The sequence below is a fragment of the Aptenodytes patagonicus genome, chromosome 5 (genome assembly GCF_965638725.1).
Source record: "Aptenodytes patagonicus chromosome 5, bAptPat1.pri.cur, whole genome shotgun sequence".
Taxonomy (NCBI): Eukaryota; Metazoa; Chordata; class Aves; order Sphenisciformes; family Spheniscidae; genus Aptenodytes; species Aptenodytes patagonicus.
The window spans coordinates 39,192,225-39,208,998 of NC_134953.1; the positions used below are offsets into that span (position 1 = coordinate 39,192,225).

At 41.3% G+C, this 16,774-nt stretch overlaps 1 protein-coding gene across 5 annotated transcripts in view; it reads right to left on the minus strand.

The window, feature by feature from the left end:
- The window catches only part of MICU1 (mitochondrial calcium uptake 1), a 112,548-nt gene that overhangs the window by 39,502 nt on the left and 56,272 nt on the right, over positions 1 to 16,774 (minus strand). For 4 of the 5 annotated variants that reach the window (XM_076339440.1, XM_076339436.1, XM_076339438.1 and 1 more), the window contains 3 exons: positions 14,810 to 14,875; positions 13,472 to 13,586; positions 1,941 to 2,023 (listed from right to left, as the gene is read on the minus strand). In XM_076339440.1, coding sequence (XP_076195555.1) covers positions 1,941 to 2,023; positions 13,472 to 13,586; positions 14,810 to 14,875 — 264 coding nt within the window. The remainder of the gene's footprint in view (positions 1 to 1,940; positions 2,024 to 13,471; positions 13,587 to 14,809; positions 14,876 to 16,774) is intronic. The other variant, XM_076339439.1, reaches the window with a different exon arrangement.

The following is a 16,774-nucleotide window of genomic DNA, read 5'->3' on the forward strand; positions in this document are numbered from 1 at the left end:
TTCTTCCTAAGGATTTTTATATGACTTAATGCACATATAAACTTCCCTTTGCCTACCAGATGATTTGAGAGAACTTAATTCAGTTTTGTACTTCCATCTTCATAGCACTTCCGAAACAGTCATCCTCAAGAAACATTCTTTCTTACTTTACATGTCTAATAAAGAAGCCAAACAGGACACCTGCATTAGTACCTCTATGCAAAAATGCATCACTGCATTTTTACTAGGCGGTTAACCGTTCTCCACTTTTCTTAAATTCATTTATCTCCATAATTGACTTTCACTCTAGAACATTAGTAACTACTGTAAAACACCTTTTGAATTGTTAAATATTATCAGATAGCTGCACTGGAGTGCTATATTCATGCACTATGCAAACAGAAGGAACAGCAGTATTTTTTACTTGGGAAAATAGGACACTTGGAATTTTTCATAGCTAAATGAGTAGTTCGTAGGGAGGCAGTGCCAAACAGAACAATAACCTGGACACAGCGGTGTATTCAAATTGCACTCAAAGGAAAATGAATAAACTCCTGGGTTTACAAACTGTCATGTGAAGGGTTATCACATTGGAGATAAACATACTCCCATTCTCCTAATAGTCCAAAAATCGCATCTAAAAACGTACAGTTAACCAGATATATTACACAGCTTTGCAGCAAACTCATAATAATGACATCATACCCACAGGTAATAATTTAAAGAGGACAACAGCAAAAGATTAGAAGGGGGGAATTAAATTAACAGACCTGCTTTGCCACTAGTTCTTCCCATTTATAGCAAGTGCCCCAAGCATGACCTCTTACAGACTCTTCTGAAGCTAACTAATCATTCGATCAACCGATGAGTAAGAATTATTCAGGGCTGCTTTGTTCTCAGATATCAGTACACAGCATTTCACCATCTCCGAACACGTATGTCCTCCAGCATAAAAACCCCACAACAGCAGGTTATTTTTTTGACCAGAGTCTCACTTTCTTTGCTCAGAAGCGACAGCTTCCACTTGCCCATTAAACATACAGACCCAAGGGATGTGAGGTCACAGAAGAAGTGCCAGGGGCCACATGAACATTAGGTAGATTAGGTTCTCCCCTCTACCCCGTTCTTTGATAACAGGGGTGGTGATTCCTCATCCAACCGGCCAGTTCCCTGCTTTGCAAATACATTTTCTTTTCCTTTCATGAGTAGCACACACATGGAGCTTTGCTAATATACAGCGACTTCAGGATGTTTATAAGTTTCCAAAGCCTTAAGGCTGTTTTCTACATAGGCAAGAAAACCACACACTTATGCCTGGGGAGGTCAGATCTTTTCCCCACTGACAGCTTGAGTCTTCAATCTATTCTCACTCTAACACAATCACAAACCATAGCTTATAGGAGGACCTCACCAGTATCAAGCATGCAGGCTAAGCTCATTAAAAAGCCTGCATCAAACTCCCTGCTGATGAAACCCTGTAAGAAGTAGGGGAAAGAAACTAATGAAAATACACTCTCAAACATGTTTTTAGATTACACTGAAATAAATGGCTAAATTCTTCTCTGAAGCAGACTTGCCCTGGTTGTTCTCTGAAGACAAACAAAATTAAGGAATGCAGTAAAATCTGTGGAAGAAAGTAGGATCAAAATCCTATGACACCAGTACAGTGAAAAAAATTCTTTATCTACTTTGGAGGTGACATCTTGTAAAGATACCTTGGTGACAAAGTCACAGGAAATCAGAGTTTATACTTACAGTTGTCCTTGTTGAATGGAAAAATTTTGTCTTGAAATACCCACTTAAAAAAAAAGCAGGCACTGAGGCAACACAGCAGACCATAGAAGGAAAAGACGTAAACCAGCAGTAACCACAAATATAAATCACAATAACATCATAGAGGAATGCTGCACTTATGACTAAGATGCCGTAGCATTAAGAAGTCAACCTGTCGTTCAACTTGCCTGCTCAAACTCTTCCATATCCACCTCGCCGTCACCATTCAGATCAAACATCTTAAAGGCAATTTCGAAATTCCTCTGGGGAGCTACATAAAAAAAACCACACAATAAAAAACAAAGACCAGTTAAAGATACAAAAGTTCAATTAAAAAAAAGGCACAAGTTCAGAATGACTCTATCAGAAAAACAATTTTCTGTAATTCTTGCAATTTTAAGACAAAAATGCAGCTCTCGGGAACCTCTAGCTACAAGCTTCATGGTGCTCCTTTTACCAAAGGTCTCGACAAGGAGGTTGGGCAGAGATGTTTCTTGAACAAAATTTATTCAGTTTACAGAAGAAAAAGCACAAAACAAGATACCATCTGATATTTCTAATGACAATCAACAGAAAATGATGCTGTAGCAAGAGCTCCAGCCTGCTCCATACAGTGTAATACCAACTCGGCCAGAGGACGTTCCTCTGGCACTGCAGAGCACTCTCCATGCTTTATGAAGCAGCCGGTGGGTGAGAGGCAGACCTGGACTTTGGGTAATTCTCTTCCAGACTCAGCTCTTGTCTCACTGTGCGAATTTAAATAAATCATTACCAACTCTGTCTCAGTCCAGTTATGACATTGAGGTAACACATAAGCTGGAGCTCACCAGCTGAGACGCACCCGAGACAGCATGGTACCTTATTTTTCATTGCATTTAGTCTATGTTGTCATGGTTTATTTAGCCAGAACTCTGCAAAAGCATCGCTTCACAGCCACCCATCACAGCAAAACCGCACTCCTTCCCCTTCATCCCACCAAAGAATTTCAGTACATTTCCATTTTGGGCTCTGTAACCCATCACCATTTAAAGCTACAACATAGTGCCATAATTTTTTTCCAAATTAAGCTAATATATGAGAATTTATCTTGCTCTGCTACTTTCAAATACATACCACCTACAGGAATTTTGGTGTTTGCTGGGATTTCTAGGGAATCCTCTAGGCTATAACTAGTGCTTAGGTTGTCATCTTGATCAATTAAAACTTAGCCCCTTTTTTCGTTCTGAAGATGGCTCTTCCCCACCCAAACCTGGAAGCAGGGTGTGGATCACTGGTGAGGCTCATCCCCCTTTAACCTCATCTGTTGCAATCGATTTTTAATATTTCTTGCAGATGCTCAAAAAGTAATGAGTTTCTTCAACCAGTGTTCTGCGTTAAGGCATCTCCCAGATGGGGGTGGGAGGGGGAGCGCAAAGAGGAATCACTCAGACAAAGAGAAATTAATACGGAATTAACGGAGCTGGATTTTATACGTTAGTTACAGCTTCAATTTAGGGCCAGGAGACTTTTACATCATGTTTTCCCCTTGCTATAATGCACTGTAGCACTTTATCGCTAGAAGATTCAGCAAACATGTTAACGAGATCACTTTTTCCAATCACTTTGTGTCTTAAACAGATGTATAACAACATTAAACTCAATGGCAGGAACGGCCTGTCACTAGTTCCTTGGTATATACAGCACATACAGTCCTGCCGCTGTAATCTCTGGATTTCCAATTTCCTCGTGCCAATTATTCAGGCTTTAAATTCCAAACACCATGTGCATAAGCGATGTCTCCTATAACCACGGCAATTGCCAGCAGCGCGTGGTGGGTCATTTCATACACAGTCCTGCAGCAGAAGCAATGCCTCTACCCAGCTTCTGTTCTGCCTGCTGGGATGGGGAGACCTTTGCTCTCCATCCCTCATTATTTCAGCGTTAGCTGAGATGTACTCAGGTGGACTGGTCGTCCCTATCCTGGTTTCAGCAGGGATAGAGTTAATTTCCTTCCTAGTAGCTGGTACAGTGCTGTGTTTTGGATTTAGGATGAGAACAAAGTTGATAACACACCAATGTTTTAGTTGTTGCTAGGTAGCATTTACACTAGTCAAGGACTTTTCAGCTTCCCATGCTCTACCAACTGAGAAGGCTGGGGGTGCACAAGAAGCTGGGAGGGGGCACAGCCAGGACGGCTGACCCAAACTGGCCAAAGGGATATTCCATACCATATGACGTCATGCTCAGTATATAAAGCTGGGGGAAGAAGAGGGAAGGGGGGGGAGACGTTCGGAGCGATGGCGTTTGTCTTCCCAAGTAACCGTTACACATGATGGAGCCCTGCTTTCCTGGAGATGGCTGAACACCTGCCTGCCGATGGGAAGTAGTGAATGAATTCCTTGTTTTGCTTTGCTTGTGCGCGCGGCTTTTGCTTTGCCTGTTAAACTGTCTTTATCTCAACCCACAAGTTTTCTCACTTTTACCCTTCTGATTCTCTCCCCCATCCCACTGGGGGGGAGTGAGCGAGCAGCTGTGTGGTGCTTAGTTGCCGGCTGGGGTTAAACCACAACAGTCCCCAACACCAACTTCATAATCTCTTCAACGATGTAATCTAATTAAAGGGATTTATACAAAAAGCCTCCTCTGTATCCATCCATCATTTCCAGTGATTAATTCCCCATTTCCTTGAGATCAACAATATTAAGCACCTTCCAACTACCCTCCTAACATTTAAATAACACATCCAATTTTATTCACTTTAATTGCATGTACTGTATGAAAGCCTGGATGTGATTTCTCCTTATTAACCCCCAAAATCTAGCGAAAAAGTAGTTTCCTCTATGAGGAAATAGGGGACTATACAAAGCTCTAATCTAGTTACAAGATGCTAGAAAAAGAGCAACTTACACATCTCATCTTTCTTCCTCTATTTTCCCTGCCAGGGTACAATGATGTATATTCTGAGATTAGAAAATTTGTTACCCCTCATTAAAAAATTGGTATTTGGGGTTCCCCTCCCCCGCCCTTTTCTTTAAGGAAAAATATAATACCACGTCCCATTTGTGCAGACACAGGGTGAATAGAGAAAGCAAGATACTTAACTTACCCCTCGCAAAGGCCATTTCCTTCCTTTCCCTTCTCTAAATACACATTTTTAAGAGCAGTTTATCAAAGCCCCAGAGGAGAACATCACTTGCAAAATTAAAATGAACAGTTCAGCATCATCAAAAATCTGCAGGGTCAGTGTTTTCTAAGGACAGGGAAGGAACGTGTCTTTAAATTAGCAAATTTAATTACTTCAATCCTTTAGCTAATAAGCGACACAGCCCGTTTCTTCCTCTGATCTGCATATCTAACTCCAATTTCTTGTAATGGCACTTAAATCCAACAAACATGAATCCAAGCCAGGGAAACCAGAGGGCACTGAAGGCAATTAGCTCATCCTGCTCAGGAAGAAATGTTCATTAAGATTTATGTCCCTGATCGCTGGGCAGCCTGAATTTATTGGTCCTGAGTGAGATGATTTCTGCCTCTCCTCTTGGGCATGATGTTTCTGACCAGAATTTACTGGGGAAGAGTCATTCCGATGGCAGCTAACCCCCCCTTGCCCACCCATTACTTGTGATTACATCAGCCTGTAAAACCTCCATTTCTCGTCTTCCTCTTGTACTTGCATCTTTCAAAAACTTGCAGACCATAAAAGCAGCAGATACTGGTTTGCCTAGCTAAACTTAGCCTCCCCCCCCCCGCCTTTTATTCTGCCCCCCAATTTTACCATTCTCAACTGCAGCTTCTCTAAATTTCCCCACTGCCTCCTTAATTAAGATGCTTCAAAATGAACGCAATATTCCTCCTGCAATGGTTACCAAAACCATTTAAAGAACTGTTTGCTTTTAATATGGCTCAATGCCTGTCTTTAAAAGGGAGAACCACTTCTGGATTTCCCCAAGCGCTGAGCTGCATTTCCAGCTTGCTCTGATTTTGCAAGCTATCTCCTCGCCATCTTTCTGATGTTATTCAGAATCAAGATTTTTCATTGCAACTAATTTCCCCTGAGCAACAAGTCAGGAACAGGTCAGAGCAGCCGCAGTTTCTTTTCTAGCTTTATTTCTAGTCTTTAGATGTTCAGGAGGATACAACAACTTCCTAATGATTCCTCCAAATCATTAACACAAATGAAAACAGTACTGGAGCCCACACCAATACCAATTCATGAGTTACCTATTCCCTGCTTTGAGATATATGCAAATATATCTAGAAAGATCAGGTTGAAATTATTCTGTAGATCCATAGACTCCACCAGCTCTACACACCAAGTTGCTTTTTCAACTAACCTGGGAGTTAGTGCAAAGGGCAATTAACATTTTTCTTGACTCATTTGTTCAAATGAAATATTTGGGAACAGAAGGGCAATAAAAAACCCAAAAGCCACGCGCAGTAGCATTACAAAAAGATGAGCAACCTCTACCAGACAAACAGATGATGAGCAGCAGCACTGACCACATTGAAAAACCCACCCGATCGATCAGTATAAAGCCCCAGGGAACCTCTGAAGCATTAGATGGGTTGATTAGGCATCTTTGAGCCACATATGTCATTTTAAACTATTTTCAATTATTCAGTGGACCAATCTGCAGCACTCAATTACTCTTTATTGCCATTTACTCTCACCAGAAGCAATGCATTCTGAAAGACAATAAATGCTCACTGATGAGAAAGGCCACATTTTACTATTTTTGTGCTCATTTGATCTTCTCTTTCCCCCAAACTCAATGCTCCACACTTGGAGATACCTCTTAAGTCTTTCCCTCTGACTCCTGTTGCAACTCATGCAGTACATGGCTACAGTCACAAGAATTAAGTGTCTGTAGAGCATCCACCTCAAGTGGAGGTACTGCATTTTAGGAAAATTATTTTGAACACAATTTTGGAAAATAAACATTGCTCCCTTCAGGAGTAGTTGAATATTTCTTTGTCTGAATTTAAATACAAAGCAGCTCAGGACTTCAATATCCATCCTGAAGCCTAGTAACTCCCCAGGCAACTCCAGTGTGGGACGAAAGATCAAGAATTCAGCTGGGGAGTTACTTTAAGAAAAATTAGTCATTAGGAGTTAAATATCCTATGATTGCTTCTTCCCCATCTATCCCAAAATTAAGAAAAATATATGTACAAAGGCCATAGTACCCTGAAGCTGAAAAAAATATATCTTCATAATCATTCAAAAATTAACACAGTCCTCCTAAGGTAGAGACAGATTTTCATCTAGAGAGATGGCTCTTCCAGCCTTGCAGCTTTAATATTTTTTCTTTTCCTTTTTTCAAGCCACAACATTAAAAAAAAGCTTACCTTATTCCTCCAGCCAAAGATTAATCAAGATCCCCCTGATCTTGAGGAGGGGGGTCCCCTTAAGTTACATGAATCAGCATGCTCATTATTCTGTCTGACTCCGCACAGCAGTTATTTTAGCCGAGAAATTTTTCTATACATGTTTGAATTGGAACATTTCTGTCTGAAGGAAAAAATCGGGGTCATAGATGATCTCAACCTTACAAGACCACAGCCAGCAGCCCAGGACTGGTATCTAGTTCATCGTAAGTGACTGCACCGGTAACAGGGAAGAGCTAGCTGATGCACTGTCACATAATGCATCTCCAAATGCTGTAGTATTTTTTTTGAGAACGGAGTTACAGCCTTATAGGGAAGCAACTATCCATAGAATATAGACGGGTGAGCCCCAGCTGCAATGAATATGGGGAAAAAAACTCACACTAAAATGTCCTAATGTTGCAGATATTTTCCTTTCAAATTATTCCACTATTTCAGAAAACGAATCCAAATCCCACCAACTTTTTTTTTTTAATGTTAATCAACCCAGAAATGTAAATAACAGGCAGCTAATATAACCTAGCCCACAGCACGGAGACTGAGCCACAATATCATCGGTTCTAAAGGTAAAATATCTTTAAATAGCTAAGGGTTATTTCTTATCATAAAGAAGAATCAGAATTACCTCTGAAGTAATACAAATGCATCATTTTAAAACCTAGGTATACAAATCCCACTAAAATACAGACTGAAGCTTTAAAGCAGTCTAACACCCAGAAAATCATTTTCATCTGATTTTCGAATTCCAGTTAAAATCTAAACTATAATGCTACTTTGACGAGCGGAAAACAGGTCTTTCACACCTGGTAGGAGTATACCCTATTTCTATTACTGGCACACGTTTGGAGTAGGTGTTATTTCTTAACAGCATGAGCCGGATCGCGTTGGCTGGACCGTCACGCCTGGCTCACCGGTGCAGCTCCACACGCAGGGAAAGGAGTAGGAAGCGGCTGATAAGGAACCTGCCATCATGCAAAGTAAAAATACCACCACTACTAATAGTAAGAAAAGCCCTAAACAACTTATACCAAGAGAAATAAAGTTTTTGTTAGCTCCTCACTCTAAATCCACGCTGGAGGTTCACATGCCAGAACCCAGGCACGTGGATTCAAGCCCTGCTTGAGCACCAAGCTCCAAAGCTACTGAGCTGCACATGCCCACATTGCCACCAGAGACAGTGAGAGGTGTCCAACAGAAAGCAAAGAAGGGGTTAACTAGTACAGTTGACAGGTAAAATCCCAAATAAACTGTCATCTTGTACAGAAACGCATGGATCAGACACATGCTTAAGGAACAGCTAAAGGATGTGGCATGTGAACCGATGCTCTGGTCCACCCTTTGGAAAGCTGTACCATGAGAACGTGCCACTTTCAAATACAGAAATTCACACCAAGCATGCAGTAACGCTATTCCTTGGAGTGATGTCCCAGGTGATGCCATTTTTAACCTTTCTTCTATTTAATCAACTAAAAAATCCATTTAAAAAACTATTGCTGTTTCACTTTTCTATTTTGCTTGTTAAAGAGACTGTGTAATTTTGACACCAAATTTTGTGCTTTGGTTTTAATGTCAATGAGAAGCGTACACCTCAGTTTCAGAGATTTGAGAGAATGTGACAGAGCCTCAGCTGGAATACAAGACTTACCTTTCAACAACTTCTCATCAGTTACGACAACTCACAGAGCATTGCTGGAAATCAAGATTCCCTCTTAAATGCCTCTCTGAAATAAGGACCTGGAAACAAGCTGTGGAAATGGCAGCTCCAGACGAAGGCCATTAGAAGCTGTGCTCTCCAGGGAACCCCTGGAGAAAGAGGACACCCCAAACATTTGCAGGTTCTGGGATATTGATATGAGCAACACAAAATTAGTCTACTTCCTAATTCTACAGAAATAATCATGAGTAAGTTTCTGGAACTTCTCAATCAGGCTAACAAGTGCTGAACGCAGAGTAGTCCTTCCCCGCTGCAAATTTACTGTCCTCTCTGATACAGGAGGTTGGTGGAGATCCGTCAGCCCATCACACCATGCAAATGCAAGGGATGAAGAGGTGAACAGAGAAAGACCAAGTAACAACTGCAGGCAGAGAGGCTGGCAGAGCATCCCATGCCCTAGTGTCGGTTTTCAAACCAGAGAGATCAAGCTCTGCTTGGGAAGGTCCCAAACTGCCAATTGCGAGAAATCCATCCTGTTTCTGTCCTTCAGCACAGCTACCAGCCCATGGCAGAAGTGGGATGCTGAGCCATAGAGCCTTTGGTCTGACAGGAAGCAACCAGGCTTACATTCGGAAGTTAGGACATCCCTTGGGAGAGAATCTCTGTGCTGCTCAGATACATCTTGGAAATCCCACACAGCAGCGACTGGGCTGGCAGAAAGGTATTGAAGACATCCCTGCACCATATAGTGTGGATGAGATGGACCTATGTATATGCATGTAGGTAAATGGAGGGTCTTGAAAGTTTAAAGATAAAATTAACATGAACAGGACCACAAGCAAAAATATTCCTATAAACTCAAAGCAACCTTCTATCTCCTTTTCTTGTAGAAATGAGCCCTATGGCACTTAGTGTTGCTTTGCAGGATTAAAACACCACTGGTAAGATAACAGATCTCACTCGAGGCAGGGAAGGAGGCTGAAGACATTTGTGTTAGCCAGCAACATGTATTCAAAATGACCACAGTGCAAATAGATCCCAGAGATCACGTCGCCTGAGTGCAGCAGTGGGGGAGAGCACGCCATGCCACCTCCATCGCAGGGACCTGCACAGTGCTCAATATCCGTCCAGAAAATAATTTCCAGAGCTAGATGGTTTGGGATTTATTTCCTACACACGGGAAAGGAGAAAAAAAGGTGAATCTATCCTAGGCAAGAGGCCTCTTGCCGGCCAGTACCCATAAGGGATGGCAGCATGCCACACTCTAGAAAGAACCCGCAGGAGATGGGAGAAGGAACTGCAGGTCTGATACGAGAGCCCTGGCAAGAGAGTAATTACTTTGGCTTGAGCCAATGCTATTTAACCCTCCTTCCAGGAGGAGTAAATCCAGACACAGCGACAGTCCAATTATGGAAACAACACCGACTTATTCTTTTAATGCCCAGCTCCCTTCAGTACCTGTTAATCAAGTAGGCATTAGTGCGCCTGGACAACGGTCCACATTTGCTCTGAAATTGCAGTCGCTGAAGATAGAAAAGCTCTTTCTCTCCTTCCACCCGTTCTGCAAGTCCAAAAGCAAAAACCTCTTCGGTTAGGGAAGCGATGTCTTTGCTTTCCTATGATGTTTGAAGGACCTGGGGAAATCCCACTGGCATTTTGCTTATCCTGCATTTTGCTCATCTTTCTACCTCTGCCCCAAAACCCAGAGAGCAGCTCAAGCAACCAAAACTGCAGGGTATCCTCAATGCCACTCAGTTCTCATTGCCTTTAATAGAAGGCTGACTTTCTGAAGCAGTTAAATGTTATTTTATTAGTTGTTTTAAAAACACATTTTCACAGAAACACGGCAACCCATGAGAACAGACAGTGCTAGAGCGAGAAATCACTTGTAAATAAAATATGGTGACAGACTTCATTTTCTGTGCAATATGCAAACAGCTCTCTGTGAGCAACATGCAGACGAAGCCTCCAGCCCTCCCTCCTCTCCCTCCCCAGCAGCTGCCACACTGTTCGCATGTCAGAGAATACAACTGAAGTGAGCTTCAGCTGAAGCCACAAAGACAAATTAAATTAAATGCTCTGGGAAGGCGCTCTCAAAGCCTGGTGGTGCTTTCGGTAGAACCAGGGAGATGGGCAGGAGCCGTCTCAGCAGACTTGCTGGGCACGACCCTTCCGAGGAGCACAATAACATGAAGCCCACTGGGTTTCTTGTTTTCAGAGGTTATCATTGATCAGTTTTGAGTTCAATAAGCCAGACCAGAATACGATTGATCTCTTTCCATCACTTCTGAGTACAGCAGAGGAACGCCTCTCCCTGCTGCCTCCCACCCCCAGACCCAACCTCACATTCCCCTTCTGATTATCCTGCTTTAGTGCTCAATATGCCACCTTCCTTTCTCAATATTTAGGGGCTTTTAGCTATTTGACATAATCTACAGCTCTCTTGTCTGGATACATACTTGATGTTTGAGTTATTTAAACAACACAGTGAGAAAACCAATATTGAACTGTCAGCTTTAAGATGTACTTTCCTCATTCTATTTTATTTATTTCCCAGGGGGGAAAAAAAAAAACCCCATAATCAGTAACTACTGGATTCCTGCAAGGTAATGTTCACTAGTAGGAAAGTAAACCAGCACAGCATAACAGTCAATTTTCTATCTAGCCACAGGGCAAGGTTTATTTGGGAGTTTTATTTTTATAAAAGCAAATGCTTTAAAAATGAAACCAAAATTCTTCCTCTGGGGAATCACTGTTTGGCAGTAGCTCCATTGGAGCTGGAGACATTCCTCCATCTTCAACGTCCATTCAGCAAACTCCCAAAATACCTACAAGTCAGCCTAAAAGTCCCAGAACACTTTTTCCCCTCCCCTCTTCTTTTACCCCCGCTTTTTTGAAAGCTCCTCCCTTGCCCACCCCTCATATCATTCCTCAAAGCACAAACTACCCAATTCTGTCTCCTCTCATTAGTCTGATTCCCCAGTAACTATGAACACGTTTAAAAGCCCGAGAACAAGAGGAAAAAAAACCCGTCCCACCTGCACAGTCCTCCAAAATAAGGTTGGCTGCTACTCTAACACAAGGTGGTCCATTTTCTGTTATTCTCACAACAAAGAAATTAAACCAAAGCAAGAACAATTTCTCTTGCTGCTGCCCGTGGAAGCACATGAAATTAATTTTGTGCCCTGCGTACTTGATCAGGGGGTTGTTCACCACCAGCACAGCCATAAAGCCAAGGGCACGAGTGTTTTCTAAACCACATTCAGTAATGTGATCCTATAGGTTTGTGAGTTCGTCGTCATCTGTGGAGACTTGGATTAAAAGCCCTCACTACACAAGTGAGAATACCTTAGATAACTTCAGCACAGGATAGACTAATGTAAGAAAGGAACAGCAGAAGTCTTAAGAGTCAGTTCTGAGACTCTGTCAAACAAAAAAGCAGGTTAAAATCATAAAAAAATTTCCCTGGCTTGAAGTAGCTTTATCTCTCAGTGTTTGTTTTCATGACATGAAGGTCACATACAGGTCTTCCCCCACCACGTCCATTTGACAACAAACAAGACCTTGAACATTGCTGCTCCCCGGTAATAGATCCTCAGTAAATGAAGAGTTGCCTCTTTCATTTGTCCATGTTACAGCATGCACGAACACAGGGGAAAAAAATAAAGCACTTGTTGCTTTTACAAAACGTGAGTGAATTACCCAGCTGACTCCCCAAACAGCACAGAGCAGGTAGCAATGGGGGTCTACAGTAAGCTGGGAAGCGTCCAGCTTTTTAATTCCTGTAGTTAGGTCATCATGAAACACATACAAGATTAGATGGCCAAGTTTTCTCTCTCTCTTTTTTTTTTTTTAAGTCTAAAAATAAAATGTCTCAAGTTCATTTGGACAGTGACGTATTCCCCATTAACCCACATTTTCTAATGGGGCTGGAAAATAACTGGAATTTCTGTTGACTTTCCTGTTTGTGATGCAGCACCTTCCAAACAGCTAGAGAAGCTCTGCAAATGAGGCTTTGAGCTTGCTTTCCCATGAAGAAAGTCTAGAAATGTCATTTGACATTACCAAAGGCTTCAGTTTCACTGTTTCTTGCCAACAAAGCAAACTTCTAAGTGCCAGCACTTCAAGTGCAGAAGACTTTGCTGGAACAGATTAGCAGATCGCAGAAATATCACAAATGCAAGTCGAGTGCAGCAGGGTGAAAAGACAGAAGGTATTCTAATGATACTTGTTGAAATGTAAACAGCCTAACTTCTCTCCTCATTGGATTTCATCACACACAAGCCTGAGCTTACGCAAGTGAAAATACAGCTGGAGAGGAGAGTTTGAACAGTCCTGTAACCAGTGAAGAGCTTGAAAACAATATTCATCCAAACACAAGAATATCATATGAACACAACTCAAGAACACATCTCCATTTACAGTTTTGAACAGCAGGTCAAGTGACTCATTCAAAAAAATTTTTGCCACATTTTAAAATAAGTCTTCAGAAGTCATCGATCTGCTTATCTTTCTGAACCACTCGAAGCTAAGACTAAACGAGATGAAGCAATAGCAATTATTCACTCAACTAAAGTCTCAAGCAATCAAGAATTCCTTTTGGGGAAATGTATGTAGACAACAATAGCAAACTCATTGCTTGTAAACCTTCCAAACATAAACAAGCAGTAATTGCAGAGAAAAAACCTCAGTACTTACTGGAAAGGACTGTTGTGAGGAAGATGTAGTCGGAAAAAGAAATGAGTCCACATTCTCCAAGCGCATAAAATATGCTGTCTTCATCGGCAAACTTCTCTCGCTCCTGGGATAATTTCTATTTATTCATCCGACCCACACCCCAAAAAAAGAAAATAAAGCAATCAATTAAATAGAGAAATGGAAAGCTTCATTTGTATCCTTACCACCAACAAGCCATTCCATGTACACACACCTCCACTATCTCCATTCATATTCAGTGGACCTTTTCCAGCCTTCAAATCTGTCAGAAATGCTCTGCAAAGACCAGTGCTTCCCCATCTCAAATGAGGGATAAGGAACTGCACAATATTAATTAGTTGGTTTAGCCTAGCTGGAATACAGATAAATAAAGCTATGTCCGTTTTGCTTAAAATTGTCTGAATCTTTGAGAGATTAGTGTTATGAAAATCAGATTTTTTAATACAGGATTCAGAAAGGAAATTATCGTATTTCACTAATAGTGTTTTAGTTATACTCTGTTGTAGCAGTAGCCAAGAAAGAACTATTTCACATGAATATAAAGTATGATCGAAGTTATAAAAAACATGTAGTTATCAGAAGCACATGATTCAGGAGTGTGTTTAGCAAGCTCACTAGGAGGACCAGGACCGATATCAATCTCAACCTCTCTCTCTCTCGCTCCAGTTCTTTTTCAACACCTTGTTTTAAGAGAAAATACCACGTTTTATCAGCTAATCTCCCTTACTAAGCTAAAAATCCAAGTCCCTTTGATCCGCTGAAGCTTCAAAGACTGAAAAGGATCCATAAAACTGTTAGGAAATCCACACTGGTGACCCATTTTAAGAACACAGCAGGAGGAGGCACACGCACACACAGAGGAAAATGAAATTAATATAAAGGATAGTAGGCATGGATGAGGTTATTCCACAGAAACCGGGTCATGCAAGCACAGAAGCATGGTGAAAGCAAAGCTGAATTTAGGAACGGTTTTAGGAAAAACCACTGACAAACACCACCACACAAGGGTCCAGCTAGACAACTGTCCCCCACGGTTACCTCTGTCTAGCGGAGATCCCATCATATACAAGATAAAGGAAAGAAAACCGGTTAACCGACAATAAAATAAGCAGGCAAAACATAACATCAAGTTGAACGGTTAGACTTGCGAAGAGCAAGAAAGTTTTGAAGCAACCAGGTTGTTGCCTTGACTGGGCGCCGCTAAGAAGCCTGAGTAGACATCCCAGCAAGAGTTAGCACGTAGCCTCTCCGGGTCAGACCCACTGTCTGCAGCTGACGTCTCTCATCCACCTCAGGGTTTTTGTTTTTGAGAGAACTCACCATTGTATGTGACTGCAGAGTGGGGATGAGCTCAGCTAATAATTTAGATGAAAATTTAACCCGTATCTGGCTCGGAAACCACAAGAAAAGAGACAAAAATAATCATGTAGATCACCAAAAAATACAGCTTTCAGGAAAAAAAAAGTTCAGCTCTACTGATCAAATAAAACTCTTTCCAATAGCTCGTCCTTTACCATCTGGAGAGCGTCAAGAATTTAATACGAGGTGAATCACTAACAGCAGACAACATGCTAATGGCATTCATTTCATGCAAGATAACTACTATTTATGCTTACGGGATACCAGGTTGAAGTATCATTTACGGAAAAAAATGCTTATGCTTCCCTTCCCATCGAGATAGATCCGAAGCAAAATTACACTGATGCTTATGTTAAGGACAAATAAAGAATGTCTGGTTTTCCTTTAAACTGAAGGCAGGATTTGTGGAGAAAGCAGTTTTCTGTGATTGCTGCCGGCCATGTTGCCAGCAGTGTCTCACCTGCTTGTGTGATTTATTGCCTCTTCCTCCAATTGCCTGTCTTTAGCAGCATTTATCATAAACTAGCTATTAGCATCCTACTTCACCCGCTCGAAGGATCCCATGAAAAAGTTCCAGAGGTTGGTTTATTAATTTTTATGGGTTTCTTTTCTGCACTTAAAATTCATAGTCAGCAAACAGCTTAAAATATTCCTCATAAGTTGAAAACCCCATCCATAAACTAGCAATAAAAGAAGATATTAAATTAATCGCTCTTTGAAATACAAAGGTTTAGACAGATGGGAAGGAGAAGCATTTACTCATTTGCATCTTTGAGCAAACAAAGTAAAATATTTTATTATTTTAAACAAGCATCTACTTGCCAGAGACCTGGGGAAGGGGAACGTACGCTGTCATTATGGTGCCCAGCCTGCCTGCAGCTAATGGGAAAGGGAATTTCTCCCACTGATCTTAGTAGGGGAAAATAACAGCTGACCTGATCAATAAGATTGTCAGGCTCTCAGCCACTAGGAGGACAGAAGTTTAAAAAAATTCACAACTCTCCCATTTATTTTTTTCTGGCTCACTGAGAAGCTGTGTGTTTGATCGATTTCCATAAAATGCATGGGAAGCTCTCCCCACTACAGGAAAAGCTGAAAGCATCCTTCTCAGGGGTTGTTCTCCACCATTAAACATTGTATTCTACAGAATTATATTATAATCCCCTGGGGGGGGGGGGGGGGAATCAATCTACCTACTTTACAAAGCACAACATGGACTGTTGCTATCCTTCAAAGTTCAAGGTGGAGAAACCTGAAGTCAGTCCTCACTAACACCTAAAACCACTGTCTATAGACCTCCAGCTTCTTTTCCACATCCTACTTTCCTTCCAGCATACTCTACGATACCTTCTAGCCAGAAAGGTAAGGCACAGTATCAGAAACTGTAGGGAAAAAACCCTTTCCAAGCCTCCATCCTCTTTTAGAGACGTCATCTTCACAAATCAGTTATCCACACAATTTCAGGACAACTTTCACATTTCACATCCTTTTGTATCTGAACACAAGCTAATTCTCAAAGTGCTCAGCTAAAACAGTCAAATGTCTTCCATTTAAGAATTTTTTCTATGTTAAATCCATTCCCAAAAAACAGAGTAATTGGTTAAGATCATTCAGCACGCCCAAAAAACATTCAAAACTGAGCATTCACGAGTGAGCAAGCCACGGGAAACAGTCTACAAGTATGAAGTATTTTTTAATCAAGCAGTAGATTCATATTAAACAAGCACACAAACAAGCAAACATCCAAATTAACATGTAAAAAGCAAAAGAAATCCAAATGTACCACTGCTTTCAGCACAAGCATGGCTGTGTAAATTCAGGGAAAAGCCACCAGTCCAGTCTCAGTGGAATAAAACTTTTTACAGGCATTCAGGCAGATTATCTTACAATACCAGACATTGACAACAGGTAAAAAAAAAAAGTAAT